This window comes from Cavia porcellus, unplaced genomic scaffold, assembly GCF_034190915.1.
Source record: "Cavia porcellus strain 051 isolate PalLab524CR breed Dunkin Hartley unplaced genomic scaffold, mCavPor4.1 scaffold_7, whole genome shotgun sequence".
NCBI lineage: Eukaryota > Metazoa > Chordata > Mammalia > Rodentia > Caviidae > Cavia > Cavia porcellus.
In genome coordinates, this window is record NW_026947490.1 from 56,889,740 (window position 1) to 56,911,635 (window position 21,896).

Genomic DNA, 21,896 nt, shown 5'->3' on the forward strand with positions numbered 1-21,896 from the left:
AATGGTATCACTAGGGGTATTTAAAATACTGTTTGGGAGCTGGTTATTTGGAATAAAAAGCTATAATAGGAACAACGTTCTGGGTCAGTTTTAGGCACGAAAGTTAGTTTATGATAGTAACTTGTTTTTAAGACATGTAACTTTTGTGCCTGCACTTTGTAAAGTTCAGTTATCAGGGAAATAAACCCTTAGGAATTAAATTTATTGTGACATTTATTGGGAAACCAGGAGACTGTGAGGAAGGGGTCCACCCTGTCCTAAGCCAGTGAATAGAAAGGTCATTATTTTAGTTGGGTATCATGGCTTGACTTGACTCAAGCTTTTCTCCTTTTCCAGACTTGTGCAAAAAGAGCCCGCCATGAGTTCCCTTTGGAAGAACAGTATAGGTCAGCCGTGCAAGCAGTAGTCAGGGGCCTGGAGGCCACCGAGTCACTGCTCCAGAAGGCTCCTGCTCCGACCTGGCTTCTGGTGGAGATGGAGGGACTAAAGGCGCGGATCCAGCAGCTCAAACACAGAGTGCTCAAGGGTGAATGCCGAACAGACTGCACCACCAGACAGACTGTTTGACACTGTCAATTGTCAGGGTATTTTGTAAATGAAAAGACTTAGTAATTATATTTATACATTTTCCAGCACATATAAAACAGCTTTTATAAAGGTGAATCTAGTGAAAATAGTTTTTATTTGACATTTAGAGAACAGGATTGTGGTGATAATTTCTCATTAAGACCTTTGGTACAAGGTGATACATGTGGAACAGTAACTGCCCAGGTCCACAAGGGACCTTTCATTCAGAAAGTACAATTGTAAACAAATAAATAAGCTGCCTAAGGAAACTTTAAGTCACTTATAATTTACAGCTAATTTTTTTTGTTCAGTAAGTTGTATTACATAATAGAACTTATTCTTTTCAGTGTTAAAGAAATGGCACAAAATTAAGCTAACCAGCTTGACTTTTAGATTTATTTTCTTGCTTTTTTAAAGCAGTAAGTCAGCCTTTCCCCAGCTCCTTACTCTTCGTGGACGCTGGCCTTGGCTGAAGGCACCCAGGCTCGCCTCCCACAAGCCAGCCCTGTGAGCCCCTGGCCACCTGGGCTCAGCCAGCACTCGAGCATTGTCTCACTCTGCAGTTGGCACAGACTGGGAAAAGAGGCTGCTTTGTTGTTTTTGTCCATACAGCCTGCGTCTGAGGTATTCATTTTTCTTTTTAAAGAAGAGTCCTTCCTGAAGTTTAACTCACGTCCGCTGTCACCAGTTACCATCTTCCCAGTTCAGCTCCCCTTCTTCTCCCCAGCCATCAGCCTCTCCCTGCAACAAAGCACACCAATAGCAACCCACTGAGACGAGTCATCTGCCAGTTAAAATCCAGGAACATACAGCTGACCCAGCACTTGACTTTTTATACCGGAACACATGCCTCCTCCTAAGTCAAACAAGGCTTAGAAACACAGAATGATTGGGCTCCAGCATTACAAACTGTAGCACTGGAAAATCACTTCAAGAACCTCATAATCCAGTAAAGTCAATCTGAGGTTAGTACTTTTTCCAAGTAAAAGAGTTTATTCATGTAAAAAATAGACCATTAAGATACTTACCCCAGGCATTGTACACTTTTCTGAGGAAAGAAAGCTCGCATTTTTAGAAACCAATTTTGCGGATTCTGTGCTTCGCTTAATCACTTTAACCAGTTTTGTGGCCTTTTCCTCCTTTGGAAAAACTTGCTGATAACTATAAACTAGGACCTATTCGGGAAATCCTTAAACTAACCACACAGTTGCATACCCCAGAAGTCCTCACCTCAGTCATTTCTGCTGCAGCAAATTTTGAGGAAAATTGTGTTACTGGTGAGACATCGTCCTTGCTGGAGACCACCAGGTGTGTTCTCAGTTCAGGCAAAATAAGCAAAGCAGCTGGAGGCTTAATTTCTGGGGTCATGTCAGCAAACCAGTCCAACTCCGGATCTTGTACTGGCTTCTTTTTAACCTGTATGGTAAACTCTTCTCCTAAACCAAGTTCTGATGGAACTTTAAGAGGTCTTTCTTGTGATAGCCCTTTGGGTGGCTTGGTCTGGCCTGGGTGTTCTCTGCTTTGTAGATCTGGGGGTAGACTTGATTTCAGAGGCTTGGCTGGTTCAGAGAGTGGAGGAAAATCAGGAATGGGCTTCTGCGTCACTGGTGCAGAGACGCCGGGTCCTAGGCTTTCTTGAGTACCTAAGCTGCTAGGTGCACAGTCTTCCCAAGCCACTGCTTCTGAGGTCAGGTCAGTGCACAGGGACTCAGGAGCATCACAGGGCTCTCTGGGCCAAATGTGCGTGCTGACAGTCTGGGTCTCTGGCTCCTCAGGCTCACTCCAGTCAGGCCACTCTTCGGACTTTTTAGAGTCTGATGAGAAATTTTCAGTGTCCCCTGAAGTATTTTTCACATCTGAGATTCCATTCATGGGAAATTTAATAGACTGAGAAAAATGATCACCTGTGATAATAGATACAAGAATTATTCTCATGAATGACTAGTTAAGAACAAACAATATATTTAGGAGAAGGATAGCACTAAAGTCTATAGACTTACTACTTGGAAACAACCATGCATGCTTAATTAGCAAAAGACATTCTTCCAGACATAACATCAAAGATGTTGCATTACTCAAATACAACTTTATAATGCTTATGTAATATTATTTGCTCATTGGCATAGCTGTAAGTAGAATACCCTAAGCCAGGCAATGTCACCTTTAAGATGTTCATTACATACTCTGTGAAAAAAATGCACGCTCCAATAAGGCTGCTTAATTCAAAGTGCTGAGGACCCTGTGGCAAGTTAACTCTCCTACATACTTTCCCAAACATACTTAACCAAAACACTTTTCACAATGTACCTGTTAACATCTTTCAGCACTAAGACACTAAAGCATCAAAAGTTCCGAAGTAAAGTATATGGGGCAAAAAAAGAAATCAAGTAATGTTAACTACTCTCCTCACCAAGTTATAAAGTGTTAAGTACATATCCAGTAGTCTAAAAGGCACACTGAAGCTGGCTAGCACTTAGAACAAGAAATCAATCTTAAAATTCCAAAGTGCCTTTAAGTTTCAGAATTTTGAACTTACTACTTTAAGGAAAACATTCATCTAAACAATGGAAAAATCTATACATTTAATATTTCTACCTGTGTGTAAACAAGTGTTGTAGTAATTTCGCTGCATGTGCTCCTTGCTGTTGATGGGGAGGTTGCCAGAAGCGAACCCTTTTGGGAATGTGCTAGAGGAGGGACTCTCCGAGGTGGGCAAGATCTGACTGTGCTGGCTGCAGGCCACATGCCTGGGAGAATCTGAAGATAGATAAAAACTTCAAATAATGAAAAGGACAGTAAATGGCTTGTGAGCCACAGATCTGCTGATGGCTACTACAGGAAATGGGCATTTTAACACAGGTAAAAGAACATCTTTGAATACTTGAAGAAACATACCAGATCATTCTGTGTTTAAGAACAGTTTATTTATGTCCATAGTGGGACACAGGAGGAATTCATGCATCATGATACCCCATTAAAAAATTGCAGTCTTTAAAAATATTTTGGTGGTGGTTTAAAGCCAAAGTAATTCTCATTTCAAGAATGGAAGCCTAATAAGAATATACCCCTAACTATATGCATGTACTTTAATACCATAAAACCATACACTTAAATATTTATAGCATAAAATTTATTTACTGTCTTTAACTCCAGACTGGTGGGGGAGAGTAATGTGCAAATATATTGTCTTTAACAGTTAATATTCAAGACTGGGCATTGGTCAAAAAGATTTTTACAAATTTTGGCTGCATTCTTCCTCTGTCTTTGAGCAAGAGGAAAGGAAATAGGGTAACAGGCTCCATGCAGCTCTTGATAGTAACCTCCCCTCTTTAGCCCCTATAGACCTCTCTTCCTTTATCACTGTCCTCTCCTGGCTAAAGTTCTACTCATTTTTCTTGCCCAGTGTCCCCTTCTCTAAACTGCTTCACAACGCTCAGGCAGACAATGCTGAGGCAGACTGATTTATCTTAGGGACTTCTTTCAAAAATCTCAATATTAAGCCCTTCTTTTTAAGTCTGACTATGAAAGTAAACTTCAAAAGACATGCTTTCCCTAACAGTCCTCCACAGCATTACACACAGAGCTGCACTGAGCTCTATACTTGGAATGCAGACTGCTGCCTGGGCTTAGGTGTCTTACTCAAGGAAGACTCCCAACCTGGAGAGGCAATGGGTTCCATTTCTGGTCTGTCATGAAGGGAAATCTACTTAAGAAAAACCATCTGCTACTGCTCTGGTGTCTTTCCAGTGCCATATAAAAATCACATTGTAATCCAGATGGACATAAAGGAATGCATCTTCAGGAGATAGCATGTCTACAGTGGGATAATTTGACCCACTTAGATTGATGTTAGGAGTGGGACCTTTTGCTAATTTAGCCTGTAAAACTGGCCTGAGGACCTGTCCTTAAGTCTCATCTCAAAGCTACAAACTGCCACCTACAGTGATACAGAAACCTCTCATCTGCAATCACTCCAAAGTCTCCGGGCCACACTGACATTGATTTCATTAGCATTAAGGAACAGCTGAACTTTTCAAAACTTTAGGAAGCCAGTGTTGCTACACAGATTTGACTGGCCCTAGAATTAGCGGAAAACTGGTAGGCTAGTTCTTTTCTACTAGTAACATCTCCATACTGACTACTGATACTGTCTACAGAAATGAATTGGAGACCTGGAGTTCATAACACTGCCCCGTCTGGGTTATACAAAGGGACAGTAACAGATGACACTGTTAATATAAAAGTCATTTAATACCAAAAATTTAAGTGCTATATCCCTAGGAACATCCAGTGGGAACATACACTAAAAAAGGACTTCTTAAGGTACCTAATAATAAGTAATTTTTCACCAATAGGCCAACAAAATCAAAAGAACTCACATACCTAGTATTAGAAACAACTTTTTGGGAACTGACAGTATCTATTAACACTTGAACTATATCCTCTGACTCAGCAAGTCTGAGACTATTCTATAGTAACAAAACCCAAAATACTTAAAGATACAGGTATAAGGATATTTATTTACTATAGCACTTTACAGTACTACAAATCCAGAAATGGATATATTACCCATGAAGAAGTATATCAGTGAAAAAACTCCATTCAATGAAGTACTGCATGGCTACGAAAATAAATTTCTATGTACTGACCTGGATACAAGTCCCTGATATGTGGCTACATGAAAACAAATTGTAGATTTTTACATGGTACTGTCACTGTTTTCCAGAAGAATCCGCTATAAATAAATCTGTGAATATGTATCTGTGCATCATTTTGTGAACTTAAAGACTCATAAAGGTTATCTTTATTTTGGTCATCCCATACAAGGAGTCGGAAAACTAATTTTTTCCACCTCTGTATTATTTAACTGAATATAAGCCTGCATTATGTGTATAATACTTAAGTATCTAATAAAATAACATACAAGAAAGCTACAGCTTTTCAATGATCCTTACCTTCTGGAGAAAGATCAGTCATTTTGGTGAAACTTGGGGCAGTGCGTTTGAAGATCTTGGTTCTCTGTCCTCCTACAACCACTTCTGGCCCAAGGAGAGAGACCAACACTGCAAGGCTATGGAGAGTAACTGCCACAATGGAACTGCTGGTGTCACGCAGGCCCAGTAACACCTAGGAGCAAATGACACGATGGATGCAGACAACCACAGTATCTGTCTTTTTCTCCCTCTGGAAACAAACAGTTGGCCTGCACTGCAGTCAAACATACCATCTGCCCACTACTCAGGTGAGGTACATTTCCTCAAGCTATTTCTAGGTCAGTGGTTCTTTACAACCACTGTTTCCCAACCCTCACCTCAATCCATTATGGACTGACGTTTTTGAAAAATACAAGCAAAGCAAAATCAAATACACCAGAAACAAAATACTCCACCCAGTTGCTACCAAGCAGTTTTAAGTGTAAGCTCCACAGCTGCACTTGCCCTCATCGAACTTGTAGAACCATCACAAACAGCTCAGACTGGCAACACTGCAGAGTGCGCTCAGACACACACTCGCCAGAGGTCCAAGCTCCCGGGCCTTGCCCCGTTGCCCAGTCACACTCCCTGTGTGAAAGAATCTGAAAACCTTCCTTCTACACCACGCATGTAACACCTGTCCCAACATGGCCAACTATGATCTCTTGCCTACAGGCTGTAACTCAGAAACTAGTTAGGAGCAGTTTGGTTTAAAGGCTAGTAAACTTGTAAATCATGGGACATCTGACATGCAACTGAAATAGTGACAACTGGTCTTCAGAGAGTAAGAAACAAAGTAGGTGCAAAGAATAGGTAAGGAATGCAGACCACATACATGGCTAGAAGACGCCACCTGGCAGTGAGACCTCATGAACATGTTAAGTGGATGTGAGATACTTGCAGCCAAGAGCTTAACTCAGACAGTTACCTACAGACCTCCGCAGATGTTCTGCACAGATAGCGGGCCATGACATGCAAATGTGTGCACCAACCAGACTCAAGGCCAGCGTAACTCGTCTGTCTAATGGTGTCCAGTTTTCTGGGTTCTGCTATCCCTGCCAATAATTCTCAGGATGAACTTCACCAAGGAATAGTGCTGTTGTTTTTTTTTTTTAAGAGTTTCCTTAAGAGCAAAGGTCTCCAACAGGACTCTTAAGATAAGTTACTGGTTCAATGCTAACAGACCAGGCACTTCTCTAAAACAATGGTGTACTTGACACCAAGGAATGTTTCTTTTGCATATAATTACAATTCTATAGACTAAATATGGCAACCATCAAACAATATACTTGAGTCCCAAGTCCATCATCTTCATGTCTTCATCTAGTCAGGAACAGTCTTACCCCTTCTACCCTGTTTATAAGTCCTACCACAGTGATGGCAACTTTAGGTTACAGTGATACAAACAGCCTGCCGTGGCTTGCTGTAGAGTTACCACGGTTTCCCCACTACCGTATATCCAACTGCCACTGCCACATTTTTAGTTGAACTGGTCTAACAGCTGCCTAGTTGACCCCTTTTCTATCTTCCACGCTGCCACCAAAATAAACTTTCTACTACACTGAAATTGGCCCAGTTATTCCCCTACAGGAAATGGGGACTTTCATTGCCTTGCTTAGTGAATACTCATTCTGTGACTTTGGTCCAATTCTGATACATATGAGACACCTTTATTTTGGAGTCAGAATGCTTAATTCCTCTTCTAAATTTGTAGATATAACTGCTGCAGATCAAAGTCAGCCCTAGTGATCCATACCCTGCCTGTGTGTAAACTCATCCACAATGAATGAAAGGCGATGCACATAAGCAAGAGACCATCACAGAAATGACACTGCCAGTTCCCCACCTACATCTAACAAGGCTGCTTTTGCTAGCCCTAACATAAGAAGTCAACCTACCTTCCCAAAAATGTCATATGGAGGTTATGTCAGGGAACAGAAGACCTGAGACCCCTGGATGTTGTTCATGGAGAGAGTGTGCCAGCTAAGGCTATCTTTCAGATGTTCCCTCAAAGAGCTGAAGACACATTTTGGGTGTCAGCTCTGGTCAGGCTCCCAAAGACTGAAGCCTGGCTTGATGCCATCTGGAGCATCAGAACTCCAAGCTGAGCCCAGTCAATCTAAAGACACAGGACAGTTATTGTTTTTAGCCACTGTTTGGGAGATACACCAATAGGCGACTAGAACATCCTCAATTACTAGTTCCTTGAACCCAGCGTAGTGTAAACTACTCTCACAGGGAAATGACTTTATTGTCATGAAGCCAGTGGTACAGCACTTGCCTCACCTGTGCAAGGACCCAGTGCAGAAGGAAGAAAGGAAGAAGAAAGGGAAAGGAAAAAAGAAAGAAAAGGGGCCCGGGGGGGGGGGGAGGAAGGAAAGGGAAAGGAAGGAGGCAAACAAGCAAGCTACTTCCTAAAGGTCTTTTAAAAAGAAATGCTTGTACTAGTTGAATAGTGTCTCTTCCAGATTCACATTTATGCTGAGTGATCTGTACAGGAGGTTAAAATGCATTAGGGTTGGCCATAAATTCAGTGACTTGTGGCCTTTGAAGAAGGCCAAGGGAAGGAAGCCAAGAGACAACAGGCAGAGATCAGAATGGCACAGTAGCAGGCCGGCATGCCAGCTATCTTAAGAAGCTCCAGAAGCTTGCAAGAGTCAAAGAGGGATTCTACCCTAGAACCTTCACGAGAAGCCTGGTCCTGCCAACACCTTGGTTCCAAGACTTTGGTCCTCCAGGACTGAGAAGACAATTTCTGTGGTTTGTGATGGCTTGTTACTATGGCCATAAAAATCCTGGAGTCCTTAGGTCAGCCACTATAAGGTTCCTTGGTGGCTGATGAGCCACTGATACAAGCAATCTCATGTTCCTCTCAATTCTCTTTATAACTTATTTAATGATAACCATAGTTTATGCTTATAAAACATTCCACAAATGTTTATTTTTTCCATAAAGAATAAGCAAACGATTACAGTTTTTTCCAGAGCAAGATCATATATGTTAGTTTAACTGATCTGTGCAAACAAATAGAATGGAAATGCAATTTTAACTTCAGCCTTAGTATGCCAATGAGTTTTTACACCAAACTGTTGCCTGGGGGCTAAGCTACTCTCTGAACATCCCAAACCCCTTTTCTTCCTTTTAGCCTCCACACCTGCAGCATCTTCTGCCCCTTGCTCGGCCTGTCTTGGCAAGGCTCTTTGTGACCCTACCCCCAACTCGTCTCTCACCTGGGGCAAGATGACTTTTTTCAGCTGCTCGTGAGTAAAGTGCTCCACGTAGGCCTCGATATGAGACAGGAGCACCATCCGTACATGCTCCTCGTGAACCTCAAACAACTGGAGGAGAACGGGGATCACTCGGGACTGAAACAAGGCTGGCGAGAGCAAGCAAGGGGTTTCTCCTTGCTCTTTGTCTGCTCCAGAATTGGAAAGGGTTACAGATGAAAAAATTTCAGTGAAAACAGTACTGAACATGATTCATTAACTAAGCTCAGAACCTGACACATATCCTAATAGCTCTTCTAAATGCTTAAACTCTAAGCCACAGGAAGTTATTCTGTTGACCCGGAATTATTGAAGGCCTCATTGCTTTAACTACACTCTACCTTGTAGAAATGTTTTAGATACAGAGATCGTACTTAATGTACTACAAAGAAAGCTTGTATTCTAACAGGATTACAAGTAACTTGATACATTTGTTAGTAAGTGAGGAATTTCTTCTACTACAACAGATTAGTCATATACTAATATTCTTACTCATTTTATTCTGAAAATCAGACCATAACTTCCATGCTACAACAAGACTTTGATGCTGAGTAGTCAGTCCTCTCTAGCAGTTAGGGTTTGGGGGCTTTTAAAACTATATGTGCTTGGTAATTCACGGACTGGGAACAGCCAGACCCCAGCCCCTTCCCTTACATGGCCTGGCAAACAAGTAAGTACCAATCCCCCACCTCTTTGCTGTAAGTGACCAGCTTATCTGGAGAAACACAGGCTGTGACGATAGCTATGGAGGTGAAATGCAATTGGATGCCTGTGGTGCTTTGGTGTCTCACACTGCAGGTCTAGGGCCAGCGGTCTGACCATAGGTTCAGAGCATAGTGGTATGCAGTGTGACATCTAGGGGAATCTCCTGAGGGCTGCAGCAGCCATTGCTGATTCCCTATGGTCTTGTTTTGAAGTCCTATATCATTTCCATTGTTTGTTGGGTTTTATTCTCTTTTGATTATGTTAAATCCGATGGCAGGAGTAGCTATTTCAAAGGTAGCAAAAATATATTATGGTGGTAATTCTGGATTTACTACAGGCTTGCTTTGAAGTCCTTCATTCCATTCACTGTTTTGTTTTTATGGTTTTTATTCTATTCCGTTCTGTTTGATTTTCACTATATCTGAAGTTATCTACAGCATCTGAAGTTTTGAAGACAGCAAAAGGCATTATAGTAGTTATTATTGATTTCATAATGTTTTGAAATCCTGTATCTTTTAAACTGGTTTGTTTTAATTGGTTTTATCATCTTTCAAAAAGATATATATGCATGTCTGTGTGCCAGACCAACAAATAAGGAAAACAGGTCAACCTTTAAAAACAAACAACAACAATAACAATAACAAAACACAAGGTGAATGAGAGGTTCATCCTATCCGAGACCCATTGATCAATAGGTTGGAAATATTAAAAAAAAAAAAAAAATCAGGCTGCGGACTATGACACTGAACCAAATATAATGTAATTCTAATCTGTAAAACAAGTACCCATAAATAACACTGGCTCCTTGGAGTGAGATCTTTTAAGAAAACTAATGCTAAGAGCAGAATCCCAGCTAACTCAGTGTTCTACTATTAATGCTGTAGTCTTTAATTTGATGTTACCATCTATAATGTTACAAAGCTTCCAGTTTCCTCTAAAATCTGAAAAAAGATCTAAAGTTCTAAAAAGTGAAATCAACTCGGTGTTTTTCAGTCTTTTTGCTGAAAGTGGAAAATGAAAGGGTTGGTTTTCGGAGGCCAGGAGGCACAGGCCTAAACGATTCACAGCAAATGCAGAGTTCTTTGAAGATGTCTGCCTCGCCTTCAAACTTCATGTGTTTCATGTCTAGTGACATGTGACATGTATATGTATATGATAGGTTTTAGGATAAAAGCCTGACACTCTAGGAAGATGCTCCACCTTTACACTGGATTTCATACCCAGGTTTGAATTCATGATATGTATTAGGGGCAAATAACTGTTGTTTGCTCTTAGAGCCAAATTTTAACCAATATACAGTAATCTTACCCTGCTCAAAGATGACTAATAACTGCCAAACTTTAGTCACCAGTAATATTTTGAAAGAGATTCACCTTTTTTGGAGCCAAGCAGATGAGGAAGAAAACTTTTAACAGCTACTGGCTCTGCAAACACCAACTGATTAAGCAGAAGCGGCACCAACCTCGAAGCTATTAGCTCCTCTGATAAGCAGCTGACTCTGTCCAGCAGAAATCTGAGGACAAAAAGGAAAGCCTGGGAAACAGATCGCAGCACTTTCAATTTTCTTACACAGCTCAGCCCTGTAGAGCCTCTACCCAACTTCTGCAAAGCGGCACATTTTGAAATGTATGAAGGAAAAGTGAGGTGAACAGATCAGTCCCCGGGTGCTCCAGGAAAATGCAGAGAATGTGGGACAGGGTTGGCTTGTCACTCTGCACCAAGCCAGGATGCGTTCTCCACAAATGATCTCTCATCAGTAGTGAAGGGTAACTTCTGTACCCCCTACTTAGCAAGAGGCTCTCTAGATAAAAGGTACTTTCTCAACTGTGAAAGATGTAAGGTAAATTTCTAAAGTTTTCATACTAAAAATTATAAGTATTTTTGGTGCCGGGGAATGAATCTCACATCTGCTAGAAACACAGGATTTTCCCCAGCCCCATTCCATCTAAACATCACACATCAAGAAGCACTCTGTTGAGAAATACAGATGCCAGGTATTGACAGTAATAATACTCTAATCAGCCTCTGCAGTTGATTCTGACTCCTACTTATTGAGGAACAGGTCACATTGTACACTATCACCTTCAGAGCCCTATGTCACTATCAAAAAAAAAGAGGCCAACATCCAAAGTTACTGCTACTCCTTCCCAGTTCCAAGGATGCGGGGCCCACTATTCCTCAAGGACACCCCACCTTGCCATGCCCTAAGCTTTCCCTTCTCCAGGACCAAGCACTGACCAAGCAAGAAGCATGACCACAGCTCCCTGTGCTCCTTCCACTCTTCCATGAGCACCTTTCCCCCAGTCTCACCCATGCTTAAAAATGCCTTCCTTGGCTCCATTTGTTCTTCAGGAGTATGGGCTCTCCTCCCCATTTTCCAGGAGGTTTTGTGCAGTGTCTACCCACTGTTGATGCTGTGTGGGCTCCTATCTACTGCCTGGCTTAAGTCTGCCCTTCTGGGAACAGCAGGGAAATCCCTCTACAAGGGGACCAAACCACCTCAGCCTGCTGCCACCCCTCTGATGGCTCAGAAGTCCACTTTGTACAAACACTATCAATATTCCTCATTGCCACATCCAGGAGCCACCTCTCCTCTGTCTTTGTCCTGGACTTGTCTTCCAGCAGGGCGCCCTGTGCTGCTCTGTACAGGTCCCCCAGCTCTGGCCTCTGTGCATTTGCTCTGGGACTGGAACAGCTTTCCTCTAATCACTGTCTCCCCGGCCTGGGTTCTCAGGACCCTCTGAGCGCTCGTCACTATCCACCCTGTTTATGAGTCTCAGGCTGGGTACTGCTCTCACCACCCAGGACTGTCCATTTCAGGGCTTCCTAGACAGCCCAACTGCAGGAAACGTTCAGTAACTTGAAAACAGCCTGCCTCATCTTTGAGATTACCTGACGTGATTACAGAGACTTCATCCAAGTTACTGAATTCAGGGCCTTAATTTTCTGAACTTACTTGAAGAATTCAGTTTTTTCCTCTTCAGTCTTCAGTGTTAAGCTTTTCAAGAAATTCACAATTTCTAGAAAATCATTTCTAAATAACAAAAAGGAAAAAATATATAGGACAACAGATTAAGGAAAGCACATTAAATGCTAAAGCCATTACCATGATTAAACCCATTATAATTTTCAACAAATAAACATTCTCAGCCAGTCATGTTGGCAAACAACTGTAATCCCAGCTATCTGGGAGGGAGAGGCAGGAGGATCTCAAGTTCAAGTTCAGCCTAGATGATTTAGTGAGACCCTTTTTTTAAATAGGCTGGAAGGTACTCAGTGTGAAGATCATGGGTTCAAGCCACAACCAAAAGATACTTGGGGCGGTGTTGGGGGACACTATCACAGACTGAACCACGGGTCTTTTTACTGACCTGCATCCCCAGCCCATTTTCATTTTACTTTTCATTTTGAGATGAGGTCTTGCCAAGTTGCCCAGACTTGGGCTAAACTTACAATCCTCCCTTCCCAAGAATCAGGGATTACAGGTATGTGCCACCATCCAGTTCCATTTAAAAGGTTCTAAGTAGCATGAGACAAATAATATATGGAACAAGCCTATGCGAATCTAATATTGCAACCTCAAAGAAATCTGTGAAGAGGATTCAAACTTATATACATGCTAACATGCATTGAGGTTTTAACAGTCACCATAACCCTCCAAAGCTCTGGTTGTGATGGAATGCTGTCAAAGAAAATATCCTGGGAGAAATGACACCATCACTACAAAACTAGCTGTTGATTTACCAAGACTACCTTGGTGGATAAACACCATGAAAGAGGACTGGGCAAAGTGAAACTCCTGTATAAATCACAGAAATCTTGTTTCTCTTGCCATAAGTTTTCATTCTTGGGGTCAGAGAAGGTCACTTTCCTCCAGGGCTCCCAGAGTTCCATAAGCAGTGGACTACTTGGCTCCCAGGAAACATGGCCACACTAGTCCTACCACACAGGACCATCGCCCCGGAGGCTCTGACATACAGCGGACAGCTGACCCAGCAAGCACAGCCACCACTGCTTTGCTGTACCTTGTGTGCACAGCTGTGGCGGACACTAACAACCCCCACGGAAGTGAAAACCCACATAGGACTTCTAACTTACCACAACTTAACTACTAATAGCCTTACTAACAAAATAACATAGCCAACCAACACATATTTTATGTTACATGTATTATAGTCGGTGAGAATCATATGAGAGTTTCAAGATCACTGTGTCCTGTGGTTGGCAATTTCTGAGGGAGATGAGCTGCCTCAAATGGATTTTTTTCTTTTTCTTTTTGAGACAGGGTCTTACTATGTAATTCAGGCTGGCCTTGAAATCACTGTGGTGCCCAGACTGCCCTCCTGGTTGTCCTCTTCCCTCAGCCTCCTAAATGCTGTGATTATGGTGTGCACCAGCATGCCTAGCTCAAGTTTTAAGCTGATACAACATTTTAGCTCCTTGCCAAAGGAGGTAGCTATGAAATTACTGCAGTGTCCTACTTATGACTTAATACTGCATTTTTACATCCATCTACATTTTTACATCGTCAAGTACAAACCATACTGTGTATAGTTTATGCATAAGTTTTAATAATTTCAACTTCTTATGTCTGTGTCTATTTTATGGTTATAAATGAAGAACTACTACCTAAGTATATCTTACTCATTCTTGATACTTCTCTTAATTTGACATTTCTACATTACAAAGTTCAAGTTCTCAAATTGTCAAAAATCTCCAAAACAAAAACTAAAAAAGTACACAAGTTTACTTTTAGTAGCTGAAACCCACTGTTCAAAGACAGGCTGTATTTTCCCTGGCTCTGCAGCATGGGAAACACACAAACGTGTTTAATCAGACCAGCTCAGCAGCTCTGCAAGGACAGATCTGGCTCTTTCCTCCAGCCCTGGCTGGTTCTCTCCTCACATGCAACGTAGACTGTGGGGCAGGCTGGTATTTTTAACTGTATTCCCCTTTCTCGTATACACTTCTTAACAAAGAACTCATATTACAGTGATGAGAAAATCTATTTACTATGAAAGATTATTCTTTGCAGAGACTTAATATGAATGAAAATAAAATATTCCCCAAAATCACCTAAAAGGACATGGAGATAGTGAGTTTAAAAGACTTGTAAATATATACAATTTACTGTATATTTGTCAGTTTAAAAAAATTAGTTGAAAAAACAAAAATCACACAATGGGAAAAGTTTTAAACCACTTCTTTGAACCATAATGACAGCTATACCCACAGTAACTACAGTTCAGTGATGGAGCTCCGCCTCCCTGGTGTGGTATAAGAGTGCTAATTTAATAATTCTGCACACCCACCAAGCACTATTCCAGAGGTGAATTCCCCTTCTGGGGTGGGAAGTTTCCTAGTGCTCCCCCAAACACAAAGATGCTTAGTTCCAAAACTAGCATAGTCAGCCTCGCTAATAAACGTCGTGGACAGGGAAATAACCTGTGAGGAAGTTCTGCCATCACGGGGGACACATAATTCAAGAAGATGTTCAGAAGCGTTTCTGAACCCAGCAAGGTACTAGGTTATGCTGTACTCTTCCCTTTTAAGCCAACCTTCTCTTCTTCCATCTCACATTTCCTTTTTTTACTACACAAATGTAAGATTTTATTTTTGTGATCCCTGGGAACTCACAGTCAGAAACCTGTCTGTTGAAGGATTACCTGGTATTGTGAGCAAAGCTGTATAAGGTGTGGACCTAGCTTTACTGATTATGCCTCAGCTATGTCATGAAGACATTTGTAGGAAAATGGAGAAATAACCTTCATTTCTCCTAGATCAGTAAGTGACTTTTGAGGTACAGTTAACAATTTTGTGTTTTGTGTGTGTTCTTTGTTCAAATCTTTTCTGTCTGAAAAAATAACCTGTTGAATTGAAAAATCCTGGGGATATTACACTTCTCCCCTAGATGAGGGTTTAATGAGACCAGACACCCTACATCAAATCACAGCCACTTCAGACACTCTTCACAAGGCAGCAGGGAAAGGCAGTTCCCAGGAGCTCAACAAAAGCAATGCCCAGAGCTGCTGCAGCCACCAACAGCACAGGTTTTCTTTTTCCTATTTGTATTTCTTTATCAGTGCATCTGCAGTACACAGTGCTTATGCTCCTGTGGCGAGTTGGTCCATGTACATAACACCTCAATTCTTTTATCATCCCCTTCCTTGCCTTTCTTCCCCCATCCCTCCATCTCGTATCTCCTTCCCTTTTGTGGAAAAAAGTATTCCCTATTATCTATCTTTTATTTGGCCAAGTTTCTCATATAAGAGAAACCGTGTAATATTTAAGCTTGTGTGTTTATTTCACACGTTAGGGTCTGCAGGGGCATCATTTTCTTGCAAATGACTCAAGCTTATCCTTCTTTATGACAGAGCAGAACTCGTGTCGCTACATATTTATAAGCAAAGAGAATCTTCTGCCTGAAGAAAACTAAACTTGCTGCTCCTTCTGTAAGAAAAATTCAAGATAACAAATTCTTATCAATAATACTGTGGCAGCAGAAAAGAGAGGCCACGTTTATCAACATTTTCAATTAACTTTCAACTGTGAACCTCTGGATTCGGGAATCTAAGGAATCGGGATGGAATTTCTAAACCTAAGGTCTCACCCAATCAAGAATGCTTATCAGCTCTTTTCTGGGCGAGAAACTGGAAAGCAGCGCAGTCTCTGCCTTTATATTCTGCTCAAATACCTATGAGGGCTGTGCCGCCGTGCCCCCTGCCCACCATCACAAAATGTATCAGAGAGGTGCACGGAGGCAGCTGAAGTGCACAGCGCGCGCTCTCACCTGAAGAAGTCATGGGACAGTAAGGTGCGGAGCGCGGGCCGGCAGTGTGGGATGGGATTCAGCAGGGCTGTGTGCAAGGTCTGCTGAAAGCTGGAGAGAACATCCGCTGAAACTGAAATCCAGAGCGACAGTTAGTTTCCAAGGGCTTCTCCCTCCTTTCAGGACCTCTCTAGCTGGAGACTGACGAGAGCAAAAAGCAACCTGTAAAAACCCAAACACACAAAGCCCTGGCTGTTGCGAAACAGCTTCTTGTTTGCTTTAAGTCAACTTCCTTGGCAGGTGTGGAAAGAGGTCCTGCCAATGCCACCCCTGCCCAGATGCCTCTTCCTCCATGAAGCCAGCGCAGGCTCGAGGTGGCTTAGATGGTAAGCAGGGGGCCTTTCCCAACCAGGGCTCGGCATCATGAACACAGGGAGATACTCGATGGCATCTTCAATTCTTCTCAAGGTGGTAGGTACTTGCCATCATCCACTAAATACGGGGAATGCCGCAAGACCTTAGCATTTAGTTCTCACGTATTCAGGCTGGGCCAACTGAGAGCTAATAAGCACAGCCCTCTGGACATCACAGCCCTAGGTGAGCCTGGCAGAAGCACTGCACAAAGCTGCAAGGTGAGACAGGCCATAAATGGGCTCATGGGACACGTGCCTTAGGAAACCTAAGAGGTGGAGAAGTAAAGGGCCAGAGTCACAGCCTGCGCAGGAAACAGAAAAACAAAAACAAAAACAAAAAAAAAAACCAGTAGAACATAATATCATTAAGTGGCCAGTGCTTTAAGAGCCAGTGAAAGGAAAAAGTACTGAGTAAATTATACCAAGAAACAAAAGTCCAAAAGATTTTTAAAACTTTGATTTAGAAATTAACAAAAAATTTAATTTGTGTCTTATTACATCTTACTCATTAATGATATTTTAAAACCTATTGGCTGGCTTGATAGGTTTACAGTCTTCAGACTCTTTAACAATAGAGAAAAATCTTCAGATCACAAATGCTATCACCAATTAGCACCACCATCAGCTGGCAGTGGTAGGGCACTCCTGTACTCCCAGCACTCTAGGAGGCTGAGGCTAGAGGAGCATGAGTACCAGCTCAGCTTAGGAAACTGAGCAACTTATATAGAGACTGCCTCAAAATTAAAAAAAAAAAAAACTTTTAAGAAAGACCAGGGGACTGGGCACATAGCTGGGTGTGAAAGCCCTGGATTCAATCTCCAGTACAGGGCAGAAAAGCGGGGAAGACATGACATATATGATAGTGACAGCCACAGTTCAAAGTGTTCCCAACTTCAATTCAAACTAACAGAATCCAAAGCTTCCTTCCTTACTGCGGTTAACATCTGCCCTAAACAAGTTATGGAGTCAGCGGTAGGTCCTTACTATGATCAAAGACTGTGGTCCTTTCAATTCCACACAGAAGAGACACTGATAAATTTCTCGCTTAGTCTGAGGATGCATGAGTGTAATTGCAACTCACCCTGTTCATTTAGGATCGTGAGCAAGCTTTCCACCAATGCCCCAAATGCATAGGCATCCCGAGCATGTCCATGAGACTCTGGAAGAGTTGTGAATTCTGGAGACTAAAAGAGTAATTCTATTAGAACTACAGACCTGCCTTCCACCCTATCCTGACCTTCTTTGAAGAACTTTCTTCTGTGTTTACATTTATTATACCCATATCTAACTTCATAGTATCACACACTCATTTATAAGCTTTAAAAACTGTCAGCATACTATACCACACAAATAGCAGGTCAGAAAAATAAAAAATAAAAACCAACTATTAGTAGGTGGAATTCCTCAAAGATTTTAAAACATCGAACAGGAACAAAAGGAAAGTCAATATAATACATGCTTGTGGCTTTAAAGTACATTTTTGTATTTCCCTTATATAAATTTATCATGTATAAATTTTGTATAGATCCAGTACACACTCATATGTCTCAATACGCCAATAATAAAAACCAAGGTTTCATAAAATAATACTCTTATGTAAGATGCCCAATAATATTTTCTCTTTTATTCCATTTTTCAAGTTTTTCAAAATGCTAGTCAGGACATCCTTCTAAGGTGTCTTAAAGCTCAAAAACTATGAGTTCGAAAAACATGGGAATACATAGTTTGTATCTGACTTACTTCAAGCCTTTGTTAGGGAACTGGGTTGATAAATGAGTTTGTATTTCTTGTAGAGTACACCATCTAGTAATGCATCTTTAGAAACTAATGTTCATTTACAGTGACTGTAAGAACAAGCCTAATGGGGCATCTGCTCTTGAGATTATGGGTAAATACAGTATTACCAGCACCATAACAAAAAACACTCTTCCATGCATTATGGAACCCTAATAACCAGGGAGGCAAAAGGTAGGTGGGGTGATGCACAGGAAAGGACTAGAGATGCCACTTCTCCAGTAGCCATGGCTTCCAGCAAAGCACAAAGATGTAACCTGCATAGGACATAATATTCCATTCCCACTGGCTTCACATTGCTATACAACACCACAGGTACCATACAAACAAAAATGTAAACAGGTTCCACGGCTCTGGAAATAGTATTAACCTCAGAAGTATTCAAAGCCAAAAGAATTATGAGGCAGCTCTATAATTTAGTAGAGAAAAGAATGGACAGAGGGAAAGGTTTGTAAGTTTCACACTAACTGTACAACGGTGCCTTCATTACATCTAAGGCATCTTACCATCTCTTCGGGAGGGACAGATGCTGAGTCTCGAACTGATTGAATGTTCTTCAGAAACTGGACAAAAAAATTAAGAAACACAGTTTACACATATTTGGTGAACCAATCTTTTATACTAAGTACAAAATCAGTAAACATGGGGCTGGGGATTTAGCTCAGCGGCATAAGCACTGCCTTGCAAGCAGGTGGTCGTGAGTTCGATCCCCGGTACTGATAAAAATGAAAAAAGACAAAAAAAAAAAAAAAAAAAAAAAAAAAAAAATCAGTAAACAATGGAAACAGCAGCAGTGAAACCTTGAAATCAATGTCGAACTTTAAACACACACATTCTAAATCTTCCTAATTAAAAACATAAATATAGACTTGGCACAGCTCAAGGCTTAGAAAAATAAGTGTTAGTTTCCTGTCCTCTCCTTTTTAACTGGTTTAACAGACATCCCCTGCTGTTAGAGAACCCTTTCTGTTTTTGACAGATATTAACAATTAAAATGCTTTTTGGCTGGGTGTGGTTCCTACTACTTGGGATACTGAAGGAGGAGGATCATTCAGCTCCGAGTTGGAAAATAGCCTGAGCAACATAGTAAAACTCCATAGCCAAAAAGACCTTTTCGGTAGCTTGTGCCTAGATGCGCCCCAAAGGCTCATACGTAACAGGTGGAACTTTAAGGAGTGGCTGGATCTAGAGAGTGTGAGTGCTGTCCACCTCTGGACAGCATACAAGGGGCAGAGAGAGGGCTGCTCTTGCTGCTGCTTGTCACCTGCTGCTTCTGTTTCTTCTGCCTGCCATGAATTATTTTTCCTCTGCCATGCCATCCTGCTTTGGAGCCAGCCAATCATGGGCTGAAATCTCTACAAACTCAGAAGTCAAATAAACCTCTCCTCCTTTAACTTTGGGTGTCAGATGTTTTATCTTAGCAACAAGGAAAGTAGCTAAGACAGAACCGCACAAGTCTATCATTCATCTCACTAAACCAAGTGAATCCTGCCTTGCTGCCACACGGACATAAAATTTGAGAACATTACAAGCTATGGAGACAAAATCACCACCTACAGAGTAAGCAAATTTATTCACCACTATGCAAAAAAATGATCTTTGAAGAGGTTCTATGCTCAAAACACTCTTTAGGGCACTAGAAATGAAATGAAATAAAATGAAATGAAATGAAATGGATTCCCTGCTCTCCCAACCTGGTGCTCATTAACTGAGAAGACAAACTAAAATTTCAATAAACACACAGATTATCCTGTAATGAACGATTAATTCCACTGGATGACAGGATTCACAGAACAAAGACAACAATTAGACCTTGGAAAAGTTTATATTTGCCAGGGGAAGAAAAGCAGTCCAGCAATGGAACAGCATACAAAAAAGAGGAGATGAGGGAGAGCTGCACACCTTGAAAAACCAGGTGAGCTGATAAAGAGAAAGGAGCTGGAGTCCAGCTTCAGAACGGGGTGTGGTGGATGGAGCAGAAGGCAGGCTGAAAAGAGACTGGGAGAGATTTTATGTGCCACAGCTAAGCACTTGTTTCCTTGGCATGCCACCCACAGAAAAGACTACACACTATTATACTAATCAGACATACTAGGGCGAGTTCAGAGTGGTGAGTGGGCCGCAGTAACCGAGGAGTATGCAGGATTTGAAAGGAGGAGGAGCCCATGCAAGTGCCATCTGACAAGGAAGCCAAATGGGAGGGACTGCGTGACAACAGGAACTAAGGGCTACTGCTCCCACAGAGACGTTAGCATGGGAGTGGTTTTTAATGTTCTCTTTTCCTAGAAAGAGTAAGTCCAGGAGCAATATATAAAGTGGGGAAAAAAGCAAACAAACAAAAACCCAGAAAAGAAAGGCTCATTTGACTAGGAAGAACATGTAAGAATATATCAGAGAAAGTATAGGAGTACCTCAGGTAGCTACACCATAGCACAGTAGGAGGACCAAATATACACGGTTCCTAATTCCAGTGACTAGGACAGAAATACATGACTCTGGCAACTTGCACAACTGTTTGATGAACATCTCTTAAATATCTAATGTCAGCAAATTACTATTCCAAGTGGAGCTAAAGATGAACATAAGAGTCTATCACACTCTGAAGAAATTCAACTGCTAGAATAAAGGAGACACACAAAGGGAATTTCAATATGAAGTATTAAGTGGTCTAATCAAAGCAAGTATGGGGTACTACAGGGAGGACAGAGGTGGGCTGTTGGAGTCCAGGCTGTGTAGGGTTAAGCTGCTGAACACAGGGGATTCTTGCTGTGTTGGAAAAGAGCATATGTTAATGCTCTGAGGTCAGGAAGACACCACAGCTAGGGCGGCCAAGGACAGAGGCTGCTGACACTTCATACTCCAGAGCAATAAAGCTGCCGACCTCAGAGATCTTAATTCTCTTAATTGGCAATGTTTATTGCTTAGAGAAGTCTCTGAACTAATTCCCAAGGTCCTGCCTAGTTCCCATGCTTACTTCAGTACCCCCTTTCTTTGTCTGAAAACAAATATGGGCTATCCAGGAGGGAGGAAGAGAGAGAGAGAAAGAGGGAAGGAGGAGGGAGGTCTGAAGGAGGGTAGAAGAAAGAGTGGAGAGAAAAGGAGAGAGGGAGAGAGGGAAAGAACGAGAGAGGGAGAGAGGGAAGAAGGGAGAAAGGGAAGGGGAAAGGGAAAGGGAAGGAGAGGAAGTGAAAGTTCTGACCTTTCTGGAGGCTCCAAAATCATACTGGTTTCCTTTAGGTAAGCTGTTCGCCATCCCTCATTTAGGAGACTGGGCCTAGGCCAAGACCCTGATAGTGGAGCACTGAATTACAGAGCTAGAACAGACCACTCACCTCTCTCAGTCTAAAGTCCCTCACCTACAAATAAGGAAGGAATACAGGCCTGCTAAGGCTTCTTTGCAAAACACAAT

At 41.8% G+C, this 21,896-nt stretch overlaps 2 protein-coding genes across 13 annotated transcripts in view; one reads left to right on the forward strand and one right to left on the reverse strand.

Moving 5' to 3' along the window:
• The window catches only part of Firrm (FIGNL1 interacting regulator of recombination and mitosis), a 38,616-nt gene extending 37,953 nt beyond the window's left edge, over positions 1 to 663 (forward strand). For all 9 annotated transcript variants that reach the window (XM_063253642.1, XM_063253641.1, XM_063253646.1 and 6 more), the window contains one exon: positions 337 to 663. In XM_063253642.1, the coding sequence (XP_063109712.1) occupies positions 337 to 567 (231 nt within the window). In that variant the 3' untranslated portion in view covers positions 568 to 663. The remainder of the gene's footprint in view (positions 1 to 336) is intronic.
• Positions 664 to 21,896, reverse strand: part of Scyl3 (SCY1 like pseudokinase 3) — a 36,795-nt gene continuing 15,562 nt past the window's right edge. The window contains exons 5-14 of one of the 4 annotated variants that reach the window (XM_013151238.3): positions 18,994 to 19,050; positions 17,775 to 17,877; positions 16,302 to 16,413; positions 12,468 to 12,545; positions 10,885 to 11,024; positions 8,771 to 8,958; positions 5,523 to 5,694; positions 3,163 to 3,324; positions 1,798 to 2,471; positions 664 to 1,308 (exon numbers count right to left, since the gene is read on the reverse strand). In XM_013151238.3, coding sequence (XP_013006692.1) covers positions 1,249 to 1,308; positions 1,798 to 2,471; positions 3,163 to 3,324; positions 5,523 to 5,694; positions 8,771 to 8,958; positions 10,885 to 11,024; positions 12,468 to 12,545; positions 16,302 to 16,413; positions 17,775 to 17,877; positions 18,994 to 19,050 — 1,746 coding nt within the window. In that variant the 3' untranslated portion in view covers positions 664 to 1,248. The remainder of the gene's footprint in view (positions 1,309 to 1,797; positions 2,472 to 3,162; positions 3,325 to 5,522; positions 5,695 to 8,770; positions 8,959 to 10,884; positions 11,025 to 12,467; positions 12,546 to 16,301; positions 16,414 to 17,774; positions 17,878 to 18,993; positions 19,051 to 21,896) is intronic. The other 3 variants (XM_003468616.5, XM_063253655.1, XM_003468617.5) reach the window with 3 other exon arrangements.